General features: G+C 41.0%; 1 protein-coding gene across 4 annotated transcripts in view; it reads right to left on the bottom strand.

The window, feature by feature from the left end:
* plch2b (phospholipase C, eta 2b) overlaps positions 1–17,500 on the bottom strand; it is a 27,700-nt gene that overhangs the window by 1,508 nt on the left and 8,692 nt on the right. The window contains exons 3-19 of one of the 4 annotated variants that reach the window (XM_062037593.1): positions 15,867–16,110; positions 15,633–15,762; positions 15,393–15,563; positions 12,841–12,934; positions 10,794–10,997; positions 10,611–10,731; positions 10,370–10,541; positions 6,760–6,870; positions 6,614–6,694; positions 6,444–6,544; positions 4,549–4,637; positions 4,288–4,473; positions 1,033–1,140; positions 840–964; positions 672–756; positions 130–276; positions 1–64 (exon numbers count right to left, since the gene is read on the bottom strand). The exon at positions 1–64 is cut by the window's left edge and continues 10 nt beyond it. In XM_062037593.1, coding sequence (XP_061893577.1) covers positions 1–64; positions 130–276; positions 672–756; positions 840–964; positions 1,033–1,140; positions 4,288–4,473; positions 4,549–4,637; positions 6,444–6,544; positions 6,614–6,694; positions 6,760–6,870; positions 10,370–10,541; positions 10,611–10,731; positions 10,794–10,997; positions 12,841–12,934; positions 15,393–15,563; positions 15,633–15,762; positions 15,867–16,110 — 2,233 coding nt within the window. Of the gene's footprint in view, positions 65–129; positions 277–671; positions 757–839; positions 965–1,032; positions 1,141–4,287; positions 4,638–6,443; positions 6,545–6,613; positions 6,695–6,759; positions 6,871–10,369; positions 10,542–10,610; positions 10,732–10,793; positions 10,998–12,840; positions 12,935–15,392; positions 15,763–15,866; positions 16,111–17,500 lie in introns of all 4 variants that reach the window. The other 3 variants (XM_062037592.1, XM_062037591.1, XM_062037590.1) reach the window with 3 other exon arrangements.

Raw genomic sequence — 17,500 nt, 5'->3', positions numbered from 1 at the left:
ATGATTGAAATGTGAACAAAGACTGAAGACTCTGCCATCCCCTCCAAGTACACGTGTCGATAACCTACCAGGTTGAATCCGGTTTAACCCATGCTCATATATTGCATGATCGAGAAGCTAATGGTTTACCTGGCATCATGCTTCTAAACGCTATCGTCCTCTGGCCAATGAAATCCCGTCCTATGGGGTCGTGATCCCAAACTTGGAAGCGCACCAGGGCGATCTTCGGCATTAGGATGTTGAATACCAGAGTCTCCTCCCACATGGGGTTGAAACCTGGAAGACCAGCAAAAGGCCCTGAATCGTCCACTTTATCCTCGTTAATCTATTCAGTCACATGTGTGTATGGTAGCTTCTACTCTTGAACCGCTTCAAACAAAAAGGTAAATCTTTCTCAAACCATGCACTCCTACTGCGTTGCCTGTGCTATCGTGGTTATAAATTCCATAAATTGGATTGACTTGACAACTTCATGTGCTCTACAAAACACTCTCTAACTTGGTGTTTTGGCTGAATCACCACAAAATTTGGTACACACATTTTTTGGACTGACAAGCAAATGTGTGTAAAATTTCAACCAGATGGGCCATCAAGCAAGACATCACAGAGGGTGCCACAAAAGCCATTACAATACAGTCACTTTGAAACCTCATTAATTTGTTGACATGTACCGTTATCGTCCACCACTCTGGTTTGCTGCTTTGAACAGTCGACTGGTAGACCGATGATCTCCACCTCAACGAACGGATCAATGATCTGGAAGGAAGTTGTGAGGAAAGTCAAAGTAAAGTTTCTTCATGATAAAAAATGTAGCCTATACATATATACATTATACAGACCTCCCCTCTGTCTCCAAACATGGAGTCTTTGGGTTTGGGCAGCTGCTGACCGCTGATTATCTTCAACACTAACTGGATCTTCTTCTGCCCTGGAAGTGGATCTTCCAAATCGGGATTAAAGGCACCTGTGAGGGACAAATTCTCATTAAAATGCAACCTTATCCATCGCATTATGGGCATTGGCATACTGTACCTTTACACATGATTTTAGGCTTGAGAATGTAGCCACAGTTTCCGTTGCTTGAGAACTTGGCACGGTTCAGTTCAAGCATGCGGCCCTCCGTTTGATAGTTCATGGCCACTAAAATAAAAATGATTACAAAGACATAAACAGACCATGAACTACACAGTCTCTGGAAACTCTAGAGGGTGCTCAAACTTTAAGTTACCAAGCCACAGCCTTGAAACCTTTCATGTTTGTAGAGTGTCTGTAAAGAGGAATGGATCAACATCCCTCCTACAAGAAACATCTGACCTCGTTGTTAGCCAACAAGGGTTTAGTCACCAAGCACTGAGTCATGTTTCGCTTGGGGATCAAATACTTATTTACCTGAATCAACTTCAAAGATATACCCTTTTCAATTCATGTTTTTTTTAATTTTTAGATTCTCTTCGTAAAATTTCTGAACCGTTCAAGCGTGACTCTGTGTACGCTGCAGGCCCAAATTGGATTTTTTCGAAATCAGATTTTTTCCAGCTGACTGTTTACACTGCAGATAAGATGTGATCTTTATCAGACTCCAGTGTAAACGCTCACAGGCCCCTATGTGGTCTCAATGTGACCTTGACGTCACATGCAGTGACGATAAAGTGAAAACAAAGGAAGTTGACCGGATTCCGTAAATGAACAACGAAGTTGCTACTACTACTACTACAAAATAAAATAAACATCGGCAAATCTTAAAAATTTGTTGTTTTTTTACGTGAGAATAAAGTAATATAATGTATGAATGGATGTATATAGTGTAATATTTGGGAGGCTTCTAATCTTTTTATGACTGTTAAGTAGAGACAACATGGACATCAGTGTGGATCTACATTAGCTTTATTTTACAACTCACTTACGTAAATAACTTAATAACATGTAAGGAAATAAGCCACAGTGTCAATTCCGGTCCTTCAACACTCACTATTAATTCAAAATCAAAAATATATATTTATGTATTACAAATAGCCTACTATTTGCACACTATTGACTAGTGATGCACCAAAAATTTGACCGCCAAAAAATACTTTGCTCACCGAAACTGGATGTTGTCATGACGTATACACTTCTGCTGGCGGGCTGCGTCTTTCCCCGCGCACACGAATGACGTAGCTTGCCCAAAAATGACGTAAAAGTCGCATTCAGGACGCATTTCCGTTTAGACTGAAGTCACATTTGAAAAGATTAGATTTCAATCGGTTTTTGACTACTGCCTGATCTGATGTGGCCTGAATCTGATTTGAAAAGATCAGATTTGGAGCGTTTAGACAGGCAAAAAATATTCAATCTGAGTCCCTTGAGGGCAAGAAAATCAGATTTGCTGTAAACGAGGCCATAGTGACGTGAAACCCGTTATGTGTCATTCACTTGGGTGAATCGGACACTCAAGTCACACGTCACTAAGCGCATTCACAAATCCGGTGCTGTATCTACCCCTGTCATCCGTCACAGATCTAAATCGTTTGTTTTGCAGAGCCTGTGATGCAAACAAGGGTTCTCCACCAAGTACTGACTCAAGTTTTGCTTAGGAATCAAATACGTATCTGACTGAATCGACTTAATAACCTTTTACTTCATGTTTTTTGTTGATATTAAGTTTCTCTCCATGGAGTTTTTTATGAGTCTGTGAAACTCGTGGGATGAGCTCGTAAATTGTTCATTCCGCAAAGCCTGTGATTGCAACAAGGGTTTACCCCCAAAGTATTAAGTCACGTTTTGCTCGGGGATCAAATACTTATTTGACTGAATCCGCTTCGAATAAATTGATACGTTTTTCATGTTTTTTTTAATATATAGTTTCTCTTCATCGAATTTATGAACTGTTCATGCTTTTGTCCTAGTGACATGAAACTCGATCCCCATTATTCACTAAGGTGCATCGAGCCTAATATTTAGGATCAAATATTTTTTCGACTGAATCTACTTCAAACAATTGTATAACCTTTTACTTCGTGTTTTTTGTTGATGTTTAGATTCTCTCAGTAAAAAATTCTAAGTTGTTCATGCTTTTGTCATAGTAACGTGAAACTCTATTCCCATTATTCACTAAGGTGAGTCGGGTACTCAAGTTATTCGTCATTGTAGTAGAATTTCTGACCTTTTGACCTATATTTCTTGTCTTTTAAGAATGTCCGCTCATTTTCAATTCTCTTGTATTTTGTGCCATTGAATGGACCAGTTGTGGGACAAAAGTGAATGTTAAGTCGTGCCAACCTGTCTACAGAATGTGTTGACTGTCTAAAGGATTCGAGTTGTTATGGAACAGATAGGGAAAAGATAAAAGACATTGACGCACTCGATAAGGAACGATGACGCACAAAAGACATATAAAAAATGGCAGAAGACCGGAACTCGAGGGTGATTTTGGCTTGTGTGTGTCTTGTTTGCTCCGGAGTAACTTGTGGTTTGTCTGCACGGCCAACTCAATTCAACCTGCACTTCTGATAATGGGTAAATAAATTTGTTGTACTAAACTACTTTTGTTGCCTGCTTAAGCTTCGGACAATCCACTACATCATAAAGCGCATACGGATATTAGAAACTCGATCAACTCCTGCCCTTCGTCTCAGTTCTCACCTATCACTCGAGCCTTCTTTGACTACCCGTGAGCCGGTGAAGTTTGCGAACTGAGCGAGCAAATCTTTATTTTGCAGAGCCTTTGATGCAGCACGGCGAGGAAGGGGATGGAAGAGTCAAGGCCAAGATTTGATGCTTTTTCCCTAGGCCGATATTTTTATACATACGCTGTTAGAGTAACAGTTGGACGATTAGGGACATGCTACTGGGTGGCATCAGCAGAGGCTTACACATCTACTGTACATTTTTCAACAACTAAACTTACAAATTCAGGTGGTCAAGCAAGGACTATCTCGCCATTTTTTTCTCTGGGCATTCAATCGATCGCAACTGGACCGTTTGGTTTGTCTTAGAAACCGTTTTGCCTCTCATCCGAGTAGGCTTCATCAGTTCATGCTCATAGACTTAGATTGGTCAGATCTAGTTTTGGACTTAGACTGGTCAAATCTAACCTCAGCCTGAGTCAGATCCAACCAATCTAAGTCTAAGACTAAATCTAACCAATCTATGAGCATGAACTGATGAAGCCCACTTGGATAAGAAGCGAAATGTCTTCTAAGACAAACCAGTTGCGATCGATTGAATGCCCTGAGAATACAATGATCTGGATGACTGAGAACATCCATAGACATATCTCCAGAGATGTACCTAATGATCAGGTCATACCCATGTGACATCCTGCATTCCAGTAGGGCTGCGGGTTGAAGTTGCTGGAGTCCACCCTGTAGTTGGACGGGTAGACTCTGAGGAGTTGGCGCTGGTTGAAGCGGACCAGCGGACCGGGTTTCAGCTGCAGGATCTGGTTCATGACGGTTTCGTTAAGCGACGACACCTGCCAACTGTTGGCAAAGGCTGGCAAACACAAAAGGACGCTGTGAACTTTCCCATTCCAAGATCTGACAGGGAAGTAAGATAACTGATGGGTACCTTGTGTTTCTATGTCGTGCACTCGGACGGATTTTGTGTACTTGACGAGGTCGGACAGAGGGCGGGACAACCTCATTGTCTTCCTTTTCCTTCAGACAGAACCATAAACAAAGATCAGTGGGTTCAAAAAGGTCTGTAGGACATGTTGTTGTATGTTAATTCAATGTGAACTCTAAAGTCTCCTATCTTCCAATTATGTTTTGTTCTGTGGCAGCCATGTTTTTCCACCGATTTTGCTTAAACTGCGTATGTTAGTTTAAGCAAAATCGTGGCAAGTTTGGTGTTGATTGGGTAAAAACTATAACTAAACTAAATTAATTCCCTGGCAAATGTAATAACTTCATGGCTTTATACCAGAGCCAACTAAAGGACGATTGCTTATAAAAGTAATAGCACAGTTAATGCAATAGCGATGCATGTTTTGACAAAGTTTAACGTTTCTACATGCAAACGTTCCAAAGAGGCTTTTTTTTTTTTTTTTTAAATTTGTAGCACCCCTTATCCGTTGTTTTCAAAAATGCTTTTGTCATAAATGCCAGCATACAATTGATACAAGTAGGTGTTATAACCATTGACTTAGCCATGTTTTGTTTTTGTTTACCAATTTTGCTCAGATTTTACACACACGCGCTAGTTGGTCCCTTTAAACGGTTTAACAAATGTACTGTTTCATCTAAAAACGCAAACATTACAGTAGGGTTGTATGGTATACCGGTATTGGTATAGTACCACGATACTAATGAATCATATCCGGTACTATACTGCCTCTAAAAAGTACCCCCCTCCCCCCATTTTGGCTGAAAAACTAGCGATAAAGGTGAAGTTATAACACTGAAACATCCTCAGGAAGAGGTGTTTTAAGCTACCAAGCTAGCTAGCTAGCGGCTAAGTCCACCTGCAGTCGGCAATCACTGATCCTCGCCTCCATGGCGACAAATAAAGTACGTTTCTTACAAGTATCATCCCTGCAGGACGAGGAATAGCTAAACATGCTTCACTACACACCGTAGCTCACCGTAGTTCCTGAATGTACACAAATGCCATAGGTGAATCTACACCTAACATCCACTGTAATGATACCAAGTACAGTAGCGTATCTAGTCGATACTACTATGATTACATCGATATTTTTTAGCATCACAAAATCTATTTTCGTTTTTTAAACATTTGTATTATGTTTATAAACTCAGGAAATATGTCCCTGGCCTGGACACATGAGGACTTTGAATATGACCAATGTATGATCCTGTAACTATAGGTATTGGAGTGATACCTAAATTTGTGGTATCATCTAAAACTAATGTAAAGTATTAAACAACAGAATAATAAATGATTATTACAACAGAAGTGTAGATAGAACATTTCAAAAGAGAAAATAACCAGATATTTACAGTAAATGAAATAGTAGATTAATTAATCAATTTTCTACCACTTAATAATGTTGACAAAATAATAGAAGGGAAAATGACACAATATGTTACTGCATACGTCAGCAGACTAAATTAGGAGCCTTTGTTTGTTTACTTACTACTAAAAGACAAATTGTCTTGTATGTTCTCTATTTTATTTAAGGACAAACTTGCAATAAGAAACATATGTTTAATGTACCCTAAGATTTTTTTGTTAAAATAAAGCCAATAATGCCATTTTTTGTGGTGCCCTTTATTTAGAAACGTACCGAAAAGTATCAAAATACATTTTGGTACCGGTACCAAAATATTGGTATTGGGACATGACTACATTACAGTGGGTTTTCTAGCATGCATTGAGCTTTGCAAGAAATTTCGACTTAAAAGGTCAAATTTTGGGAGGCTTAATAACAGCGAGAGTATCAGTGAGAAACATAACACAGCAGGGGAGCATGTTTTGACAAATCTTTACTTTACTTAGCTTACTTGGGGTGATAAACGATCTGCGTCCTGTCTCTGCTGCTGCTGCTGTAGTCCGACTCTCCATCAGACCTCCCTTTACTCCTCACTCTCATTCTCTTTTTCCTCTATAACAACAACAATAGCACAACTTAGGTTTTAAAACCTGCACAGATCCTTTTTCCTACAGGGAGCACCTTGCGTTTGAAGCTCCTCATGATCGACCTGCCGAATCGTCTCTTCTTTGGTCGATGAGCAGCAAGACCGCCGTCCTCCTCCTGAAAAGAGTCATGTGATGAACACACGGCTGTGTTTAATTGCTTCGTCTCGCTCATGAACTTGCTTGTGTGTCATTGTCTTCCTCCTCGTCTTCGTCTTCGTCGTCCCCGGTGTCTTCGTCAGACACGTCTCCTTCCTCAGCGTCGGAGTCTAGGGTTACGGGAAGCTTCTTTCCCTGGAACACAATAACCAGCAGTAGCTGCCATGTACACGTGCCACTCCTGTCATAGAGAGGATCTTTGACTATTGTTGTCATATAAAGGATGTAGTGCTGATTGTATTTACAGTAGGCATTTGATAATAGCAGCATACTCTTGTCAGGTCCGGGGTTTTTGCAGTTGGTCTCTAAAAACAGCAGTGGTGCTGTTAAATAGAGGATCTTTGACTAACATTTGTTTTTTTGCAGTAGGTCTTTGAAATGTAGAAGATTTTGGAGCAAAATATGTTGCCATCCAAGCAACGTTATCATGGACGCCCCTGCTTATTTCAGCAAGACGATGCCAAGCCACGTGTTACAACAGCGTGGCTTCGTAGTAAAAGAGTGCGGGTACTAGACTGGCCTGCCTGTAGTCCAGACCTGTCTCCCATTGAAAATGTGTGGCGCATTATGAAGCCTAAAATACCACAACTGAGACCTCGGACTGTTGAACAACTTAAAAAAGAATTCCACCTGAAAAGCTTCAAAAATTGGTGTCCTCAGTTCCCAAACGTTTACTGAGTGTTGTTAAAAGGAACACAGTGGTAAAAATACCCCTGTGCCAACTTTTTTGCAATGTATTGCTGCCATTAAATTCTAAGTTAATGATTATTAGCCAAAAAAAATTACGTTTCTCAGTTCGAGCATTAAATATCTTGTCTTTGCTGTTTATTCAATTGAATATATGTTGAAAAGGATTTGGAAATCATTGTATTCTGTTTTTATTTAAAAATTACACAACGCGCCAACTTCACTGGATTGGGGTTTTGTAAATGCTGTAGATTCCTGCACACCAAGAAACAGTAGATAACCTAAACGACAATGGTTATAATACGTCGAAAACATATGACTTTACTGTGAAAATAATGAAAAATGTGTACAATGCATTTGCAAATACTGTAATGTCATAAGCATCCAAGTACTCTAAAATTGACGGCATTATTCTGTTTAAATGAAAGATTTTGCAGTTTGTACGTTTAAATTTACAGCATAACTTACTTGTTTTAGGGGTTTGTGTTAAAGCATTAGCCTCGTTTTTGGCTAACATGTTTTCTCGTATTATTGTCATTTCAGAAATTGAGGGGTTATGTCTATGTGCTTCACTGTCAACTGCATCGGAATGAATCACGCTGTATGCAGTGTTGTGAGTTGTCCAGTGAAAGGTTGTACAAATCCTTTCAAGTTAAAATCCTCATGTACCGCCCACATGTCTCAAAAACACAGGCATTTTGCAGATACTAAATACGGTGACGCAGTGGTTAGTGCTCGCGCCTCACAGTGAGAAGATCCTGGCTTCGATTCCCGAGCTCTGGGTTTTTCTGTGTAGAGTTTGCATGTTCTCCCTGTGACTGCGTGGGTTCTCTCCGTATACTCCGGCCTCCATCCCACATCCAAAGACATACACCTGGGGATAGGCTGATCGGCAACACTAAAATTGGCCCTTATTTATTTTACAATGAATTCATGGTAACCACAGCTGCCAGTATTTTACCGTAAATTGTGCAGATTTTCTTTACAGTGTACTTTATGCCTTGAGGATCTTTTGACTCTGTTTTAGGCAGAACAGTAGGTCAACAAGAGCAGAGTGATATATATATATAGTATATTTACAGCTTATTTGACTAACAATCTTTTGCAGGAGGTTGCACCCTATTATAGCAGTAGCTACCTAATAACGATACCATAAGATAGCATACAAACACTGTATACCAGCAATTCCATACAAATATACCAGCAGATACCATACACAGATACCATAATATAGCGTACAACGATACAGCGGATACAATATAAATATACTAGCTGATACCATACACATATACCAGCAGATACCATACAAATATATTAGTGGATACCATACAAATATACCAGTAGATACCATACAAATATATTAATATATACCATAAAAAGATACTAGTAGATACCATGTACTTTAAAGAGAGCGCAGATACCATATTAAGATACCAGCCGATACGTACAAAGACACAGCAGATACCGTAAAAAGATACAGCAGATACCATACAAGGATACCGGCAGATACCCTACCGCAGAGATTGTGCAATGATACCAGCCAATACTATACGATTAAAAATACCAGCTAATACCATACAAAGATACAGCAGATACAATATAAATGTACTAGCTGATACCATACAAATATACCAGCAGACACCATACAAAGATATTAGTGGATACCATGCAAATATACCAGCAGATACCATACAAATATATTGATAGATACCATACAAATATACCAGCAGATACCATACAAAGATATTAGTGGATACCATACAAATATACCAGCAGATACCATACAAAGATATTAATAAATACCATACAAATATACCAGCAGATACCATACAAAGATATTAGTGGATACCATACAAATATACCAGCAGATACAATACAAAGATATTAGGGGATACCGTACAAATATACTAGCAGATACCATACAAAGATATTAGTGGATATCATACAAATATACCAGTAGATACCATACAAAGATATTAGTGGATACCATACAAAGATATTAATAGATACCATACAAATATACCAGCAGATACCATACAAATATATTAAAAGATACCATACAAATATACCAGCAGATACCATACAAAGATATTAGTGGATACCATACAAATATACCAGCAGATACCATACAAAGATATTAGTGGATACCATACAAATATACCAGCAGATACAATACAAATATACCAGCAGATACAATACAAAGATATTAGTGGATACCGTACAAATATACCAGCAGATACCATACAAAGATATTAGTGGATACCATACAAAGATATTAGTGGATACCATACAAATATACCAGCAGATACAATACAAATATACCAGCAGTTACCATACAAAGATATTAAAGGATACCATACAAATATACCAGCAGATACCATACAAAGATATTAGTGGACACCATACAAATATACCAGCAGATACCATACAAATGTACCAGTAGATACCATACAAAGATATTAGTGGATACCATACAAAAATACCAGCAGATACCATATACTTTAAAGAGAGCACAGATACCATATAAAGATACCAGCCGAGATGTACAAAGACACAACAGATACCGTACAATGACACAGAATATACTATACAAGGAGACCGGCAGATACCCTACAAAGATACTGCAGATATCGTGCAATGTTACCAGCAGATATCATGCAAAGATACAGCAGATACCATACAAGATACAAGCAGATACCATACACAGATACAGCAGATACTGTACAATAATACAGCAGATACCATACAAAGATGAAGGCAGATACCATACGCAGAACAATGGTGTATTGGAGCAACATGATTGAGCAGTAGGTAAGTGCTATGATCTTTTGTTGATCGTCTCCTTGTTATTGATCTTCTTACAGAAAAAGTCTGACATTTAAAAACCTTCGGCATTTGTTTTGAGCCGAGAAAAGAAGTTACTAGTTTGCAGTATTTGCAGCCTCACCTTGACCAGTATTTTACCCTTCAGGATTTCAGGGCTGGGCAGCTTCTTGCATTCCTGAATGTTGACGTTGGACACGTCCAGCTTGTCCTGCAGCACCTCTCTGAGACACTCGGCCATCCTTTTCTGCTGCGGCACCGTGCAGTGGTTCTCTATGGACAGAATCACCGGGTACCTGCAAGGTCGGGGTGCACCATGGTTGCCACTGACACATTGTTTCCTGCGAACTAATCAGCTGACATACTGTGATTTAGCGAAGGCGTATTTGTTGATGGTTTCAATGACTTCTTTGAAGAGTATTTTGGACGTCAAGGTGTACCCGTGGTGGATGATGGGCTCCCCGTCCGGTCCATCCCAGCAGTCCACTGCAGAAGGAGATTCGAGCTGAGCGCTGCGAGGTTACCCGGCGCGTGTCCCGGATGCTCACCTTCCACGCAGCGGCATCCGGCCTGCAGGACGTAAGCGTACATCTCCACGCTGGACTGGGACAGCAGCTGGTCACCTGTCAGGTAGGTGTTGTGTGACGTGGCGATGAAGTAGTTGCACAGAGGCTGCGTCATGTCCTGGTTCGCCAGGTGGTGCTCCGGGTTGAAGATGTCCCCGCCGGGGCTTCGCATGTAGTTGGTGAAACCTGACAGAAGGGGTGCTTAGATATCATGTGTCAAATATGTATCATACAAAACCCAAAACCAGTGAAGTTGGCACGTTGTGTAATTCGTAAATGAAAAAAAGAATACAATTGAATAGACTGCAAAGACAAGATATTTAATGTTCGTACTGAGAAACGTAATGTTTTTTTGCAAATAATCATTAACTTAGAATTTAATGGCAACAACACATTGCAAAAAAGTTGGCACAGGAGCATTTTTACCACTGCGTTACATGGCCTTTCCTTTTAACAACACTCAGTAAACGTTTGGGAACTGAGGAGACCAATTTTTGAAGCTTTGCAGGTGGAATTATTTCCCATTCTTGCTTGATGTGCAGCTTAAGTTGTTCAACAGTCCGGGGTCTCCGTTGTGGTATTTTAGGCTTCATAATGCGCCACACATTTTCAATGGGAGACAAGTCTGGACTACAGGCAGGCCAGTCTAGTACCCGCACTCTTTTACTATGAAGCCACGCTGTTGTAACAAGCTTAAATAAGCAGGGGCGTCCATGATAGGGTTGCTTGGATGGCAACATATGTTGCTCCAAAACCTGTACTGTATGTACCTTTCAGCATTAATGGTGCCTTCACAGATGTGTAAGTTACCCATGCCTTGGGCACTAATAGTCAAGTCAAGTCAAGTCAACTTTATTTATATAGCACATTTTCAACAACTTTTTAGATTGCACCAAAGTGCTTTACAGGTTAAAAAAGCATGGAGCAAACAAAAAACAAACAAAAAAAACCCAACAACAACAAAAAAAAACAACTAAGCAAAACAAACAAAAAAAAAACAAACAAAGAAAACATAAACAATGAGTGTGCTAAACAAGATAATGCAAATGCAATACGGTAAAAGGGGTCGAATAAAAAGTCTAAAAAAAATTGCAGAATAAAAAAATTAAAAAAATTAAATAATAATAATAATAATAATAATAATAATAATAATAATAATACACCCCCATACCATCACAGATGCTGTCTTTTGAACTTTGCCCCTAGAACAATCCGGATGGTTCTTGTCCTCTTTGGTCCGGAGGACACGACGTCCACAGTTTCCCAAAAACAATTTGAAACGTGGACTCGTCAGACCACAGAACACTTTTCCACTTTGCATCAGTCCATCTTAGATGAGCCCGGGCCCAGCGAAGTCGGCGGCGTTTCTGGGTGTTGTTGATAAATGGCTTTTGCTTTGCATAGTAGAGTTTTAACTTGCACTTACAGATGTAGCGACAAACTGTAGTTACTGACAGTGGTTTTCTGAAGTGTTCCCGAGCCCATGTGGTGATATCCTTTACACACTGATGTCAGTATTTGATGCAGTACCGCCTGAGGGATCCAAGTGATTAGCCTTGGAGCAAGTGATTTCTCTAGATTCTCTGAACCTTTTGATGATATTACGAACTGTAGATGGTGAAATCCCTAAATTCCTTGCAATAGCTGGTTGAGAAATGTTGTTCTTAAACTGTTCGACAATTTGCTCATGCATTTGTTCACAAAGTGGTGACCCTGTGGGATGTTCCAAATAAGTGTTTGATGAGCATTCCTCAACTTTCTCAGTCTTTTTTGCCACTTGTGCCAGCTTTTTTGAAACATGTTGCAGGCATCAAATTCCAAATGAGCTAATATTTGCAAAAAATCATGTTTTTCCAGTTCGAACGTTAAATATCTTGTCTTTGCAGTCTATTCAATTGAATATAAGTTGAAAAGGATTTGCAAATCATTGTATTTTGTTTTTATTTACCATTTACACAACGTGCCAACTTCACTGCTTTTGAGTTTTGTCCATCAAGTATCATCAACACTATCATGCGTTGGCTCGTACCGTCTATTCCCAGGACCATACGCTGCAGGTTCTCAGGACACGGCTCAAACTTGGCCACTATGTCAACCAGGTGCTCCCTGGCCAGACCTCGCATCTGCCAACACAAACAGGAACTTTTGACTCTTTTGGGCCTCCGTACTTCTCGCTCATGCTCAATGGGGTTAAAGTGAGGGACACGATAGTCTCTTTCACACAGAGACCACACTCCTACACAAGGGGGCTTCTTTTTTTGTAAGGGCTGAAATTTTCCACCTTTTTTCTATGTTTAATTGGGGATCCGGCAATTTTCCACCATCAGAGGTAGAAACTGAGCCGAAACAGGGGTGGGAAGTTCTGTAATGCTAGAACTGGTGTGTAAAGTTAAACACCTGATGCTCATTTCACACATCTTGCCAAATTTCTGCATAAGAAGCTCCTTTCACACATAATGTTGTGCCTTTGATCAAAGCGGAAACACAATGCAGTAATTTGATGGCTCCTGCCGTCTTGAAAGCAATCGCTGTTCTCTAGCAAGTATTTTATATACCAGAATTGTCGCTGTGTAAAAAGTGCACCGGCTTCAGTTCTGTGTAAAAGGCTCAGGCAAATGATTGCCGGATCTACTGTCGTGACAATTTTGTGGCATCTGTGTGAAAGAGGTCGTAACAACTATACTCAGCTGTGTAACGCATTCAATTATACTGTAAGCTGTAAGCCTCGTTGCTGTGTGAAAGCGACAATAGCCCTCCTTTTCTGGGTTCTGTGTAAAAGGCACAGGGAAACGTAAATGCTAGCTTTACTATTGCTGAAAATTATGTGTCTGTCTGTGTGAAAGAGGCTCGAGTTGTAACCATAGACTTGCATTTATCTCCCCGTCCCTTTTACACAAAACTATGCCCAGTTCTGTAGTGCATCTAACGATACAATTGTTATAAGCCGTGTTGCTGTGTGAAAGCGCACACAGTCGCGGCAATAGCCTGCTTTCGCTGGCTTCTGTGTAAAAGGCAAAGGCCAAAAAATTCTGGATCAACGGTTGCAGAATTTTTTGGGCGTGAAAGAGGCTTAAGTTGTAAAAGTCGTAAGAGAACTACGCCCAGTTGTGTAACGCATCTTATTATACACGTTGTAAGCCGTGTTGCTGTGTGAAAGCGCACACAGTTGCAGCAATAGCCTGCCTTTGCTGGGTTCTGTGTAAAAGGCAAAGGCAAATACAAAAGTAAATGCCTTCTGTTGCTGCAATTTAGTGGCGTCTGTCTGTGTAAAAGAGGCTTGAGTTGTAACATTAGATTGCATTTATCCCCCAGTCCCTTCTACACAGAACTACGCGCAGCTGTGTAGCGCATCTAACTATACAATTGCTAAAAGCCGTGTTGTTGTGTGAAAGCACGCACAGTTGCGACAATAGCTTGCTTTCCCCGGGTTCTGTGTAAAAGGAACAGGAAATCAACCGTTGCTGCAGTTTTGTGACGTCTGTGTGAAAGAGGCTTGAGTTGTAACAGTGTAGTTACATTTACAATAGCCCGCCTTTGCTAGGTTCTGTGTAAAAGGCACAGGCAAATACATGCTAAATCAACCGTTGCTGCAGTTTTGTGACGTCTGTGTGAAAGAGGCTTGAGTTGTAACAGTGTAGTTACATTTACAATAGCCCGCCTTTGCTAGGTTCTGTGTAAAAGGCTCAGGAAAAAGTACTGTTAGGTTTTTGGACATGCCAATTTTGCGACAGCTCTGTGTGAGATTTCTAACAGCGGATACAACATGTGCCTTTCACACAAACAATCCAGCCACAAAGAGATGTTGCAATCTGCCCCTGTCTTTGATGAAGATACTTGTCACACAGCGACAATGGCTTTTAACACAACAGGGCAGGAGAAATGTGAAACTTCACACCCCTGTCCCGCATTTATGAGATTGTCTTTTATACAGGCAATGTTACGACTCGGATACTAGCCCAGAAGGTGGTAAATTGCCTGGTTGACATCATCTCCTGAATCAGGCAAGAGATGTCTGAATCCCTGTCCTGGTTTACGGGATCCCCTTTCTCACAGTCGTTGTCTGTTCCACCTCTCAAACCATATATGCAGACGCAAAGTTAAAGTTAAAGTACCAATGATAGTCACACACACACACTAGGTGTGGTGAAATTTGTCCTCTGCATTTGACCCATCCCCTTGATCACCCCCTGGGAGGTGAGGGGAGCAGTGGGCAGCAGCGGTGCTGCGCCCGGGAATCATTTTTGGTGATTTAACCCCCAATTCCAACCTTGATGCTGAGTGTCAAGCATGGGTCCCATTTTTATAGTCTTTGGTATGACTCGGCCGGGAAAAGGTCGGTGCTTTCCTAACGACGTGGGAGAAAGATAAAGGATTCCCAGCTTTTCTAAGCAGTGTGAAAGGAGCTTCCGATGTTGACATTTTGCAGGATCTTTGTGTGAAAGGGGCTTGGCTTTCAACACAACTGTGACCCAGGTGTAGAAACTCCACACCCCAGCATTACGGCGTCCCCTTTCACACAGGACCGTGTCACGCCTCGGATACTCGGTGGAAAATTGCCAGGTGGACCATCATTGGTTGTACCTTCTGCTCATTCTCCAAGAAGCGAGCCAGGTCCTGCAGGTCCATGACTTCTTTCTGGTTACTGTAGGAGATCAGGATCAGGTAGAGGTCTCTGCGCGTAGAGATCATCTTGTAGAAGGAGCAGAATTCCTCAAACCCCAAAGAACCCTGGTTCTCGTCCGTGTCCGCCTCCTGCAAAGACGGCGACACAGGTGGTCCGAGCCGGCTGTTTGAGATGATGGTTTCTGACGGCGGTCTTACTTGGAACATCTGACGGACTTTCTGCCTGGGTAGATTGACGTTGAGCTTGTGGAGCAGCTGGTGGACTTCCCCGATACTTAAGGTGCCGTTACCGTTTTTGTCCGCCTCGGAGAAAGTCTGCTGTAACCACGTAAAGCTGCGGTTGAGGAACCATGACGAGAACCTTTCTTGAGCAATGCAAGTTTTATCATTTTGGTTTCCAAAGTACCCCTGAATGAAACTAGTAAAGGATATTGATCTCTGGTGCGCTGCCTGCGAGCCAGGCTGTCCTCGTCGCTGATGCCGGCCATGAGGTACTTCAAGCCGGAGATCCAGGTCCGCGCCTCGTCGGCCTTGGTGCTCACCAAGTCCAGGGACTTGACGCGCTCGCCGTAATAAATGCTGAAGCAGCAGTTGGGGTCAAAGCGGTTGTCTGCGTACCTCCTGAACACCTCCGACTTTTTGCCCTCACGCACCTCATGGATGGAGTCGATAGTTACTGCAAAGGAGAAGACATCAGCACAGTCATGGATTTAATAGTCTTTGCATGATTTCACCTTTTTTAATCAGTATTTCACAAGAAAAAATGAAACTTTTTTTCTTAAGAATATACCACTAATCCTCCGGTATAGTTGTCGTTATTTATCTTTGTAATGAGTTCAATCCCGTGACTGCCTGTGATGAGGTGGCGACTTGTCCAGGGTGTACACCGCCTTCCGCCCGAATGCAGCTGAGATAGCACCCCCCGCGACCCCGAAAGGGACAAGCGGTAGAAAATGGATGGATGGATGGATGTTTCCCTCATACTTTTCTGAGGAGTTGTATTAAAAAGCTGTCCTTAATACAAAACCCAAAACCAGTGAAGTTGGCACGTTGTGTAAATCGTAAATAAAAACAGAATACAATGATTTGCAAATCTTGTCCAACTTATATTCAATTGAATAGACTGCAAAGACACGATATTTAATGTTCGAACTGAGAAACTAATTTTTTTTGTTGCAAATAATCATTAACTTAGAATTTAATGGCAGCAACACATTGCAAAAAAGTTGGCACAGGGGTGCTTTTACCACTGTGTTACATGGCCTTTCCTTTTAACAACACTCAGTAAACGTTTGGGAACTGAGGAGACACATTTTTGAAGCTTTTCAGGTGGAATTCTTTCCCATTCTTGCTTGATGTACAGCTTAAGTTGTTCAACAGTCCGTTGTGGTATTTTAGGCTTCATAATGCGCCACACATTTTCAATGGGAGACAGGTCTGGACTACAGGCAGGCCAGTCTAGTACCCGCACTCTTTTACTATGAAGCCACGCTGTTGTAACACGTGGCTTGGCATTGTCTTGCTGAAATAAGCAGGGGCGTCCATGAAAAAGACGTTGCTTGGATGGCAACATATGTTGCTCCAAAACCTTCTACATTTCAAAGACCTACTGCAAAAAAACATATGCTTGTAAAAGATCCTCTATATCAGTGGTCCCCAACCACCGGGCCGCGGCCCGGACCGATTGGTACCGGGCCGCGCAAGAAATTTAGTTGAAAAAAAAATTAATTAATTTTTTAAATTTTTTTTATTTTTATTAAATCAACATTAAAAACACAATATATACATTATATATCAATATAGATCAATACAGTCTGCAGGGATACAGTCCGTGGGACAAATTTTCAAGCGTTGACCGGTCCCCAGCTACAAAAAGGTTGGGGACCACTGCTCTATATGACAGCACCACTGCTGTTTTTAGAGACCAACTGCAAAAACCCCGGACCTGACAAGAGTATGCTGCTATTATCAAATGCCTACTGTAAATACAATTAGCACTATATCCTTTATATGACAACACATCTGTTTGTAAGGTGCCACTGCGAAAACACTAGTCAAAGATCCTC

Source organism: Entelurus aequoreus, linkage group LG26 (genome assembly GCF_033978785.1).
Source record: "Entelurus aequoreus isolate RoL-2023_Sb linkage group LG26, RoL_Eaeq_v1.1, whole genome shotgun sequence".
Taxonomy (NCBI): Eukaryota; Metazoa; Chordata; class Actinopteri; order Syngnathiformes; family Syngnathidae; genus Entelurus; species Entelurus aequoreus.
The sequence above is the reverse complement of the archived record's forward strand: the minus strand, read 5'-3'. Positions and strand labels throughout refer to the sequence as shown.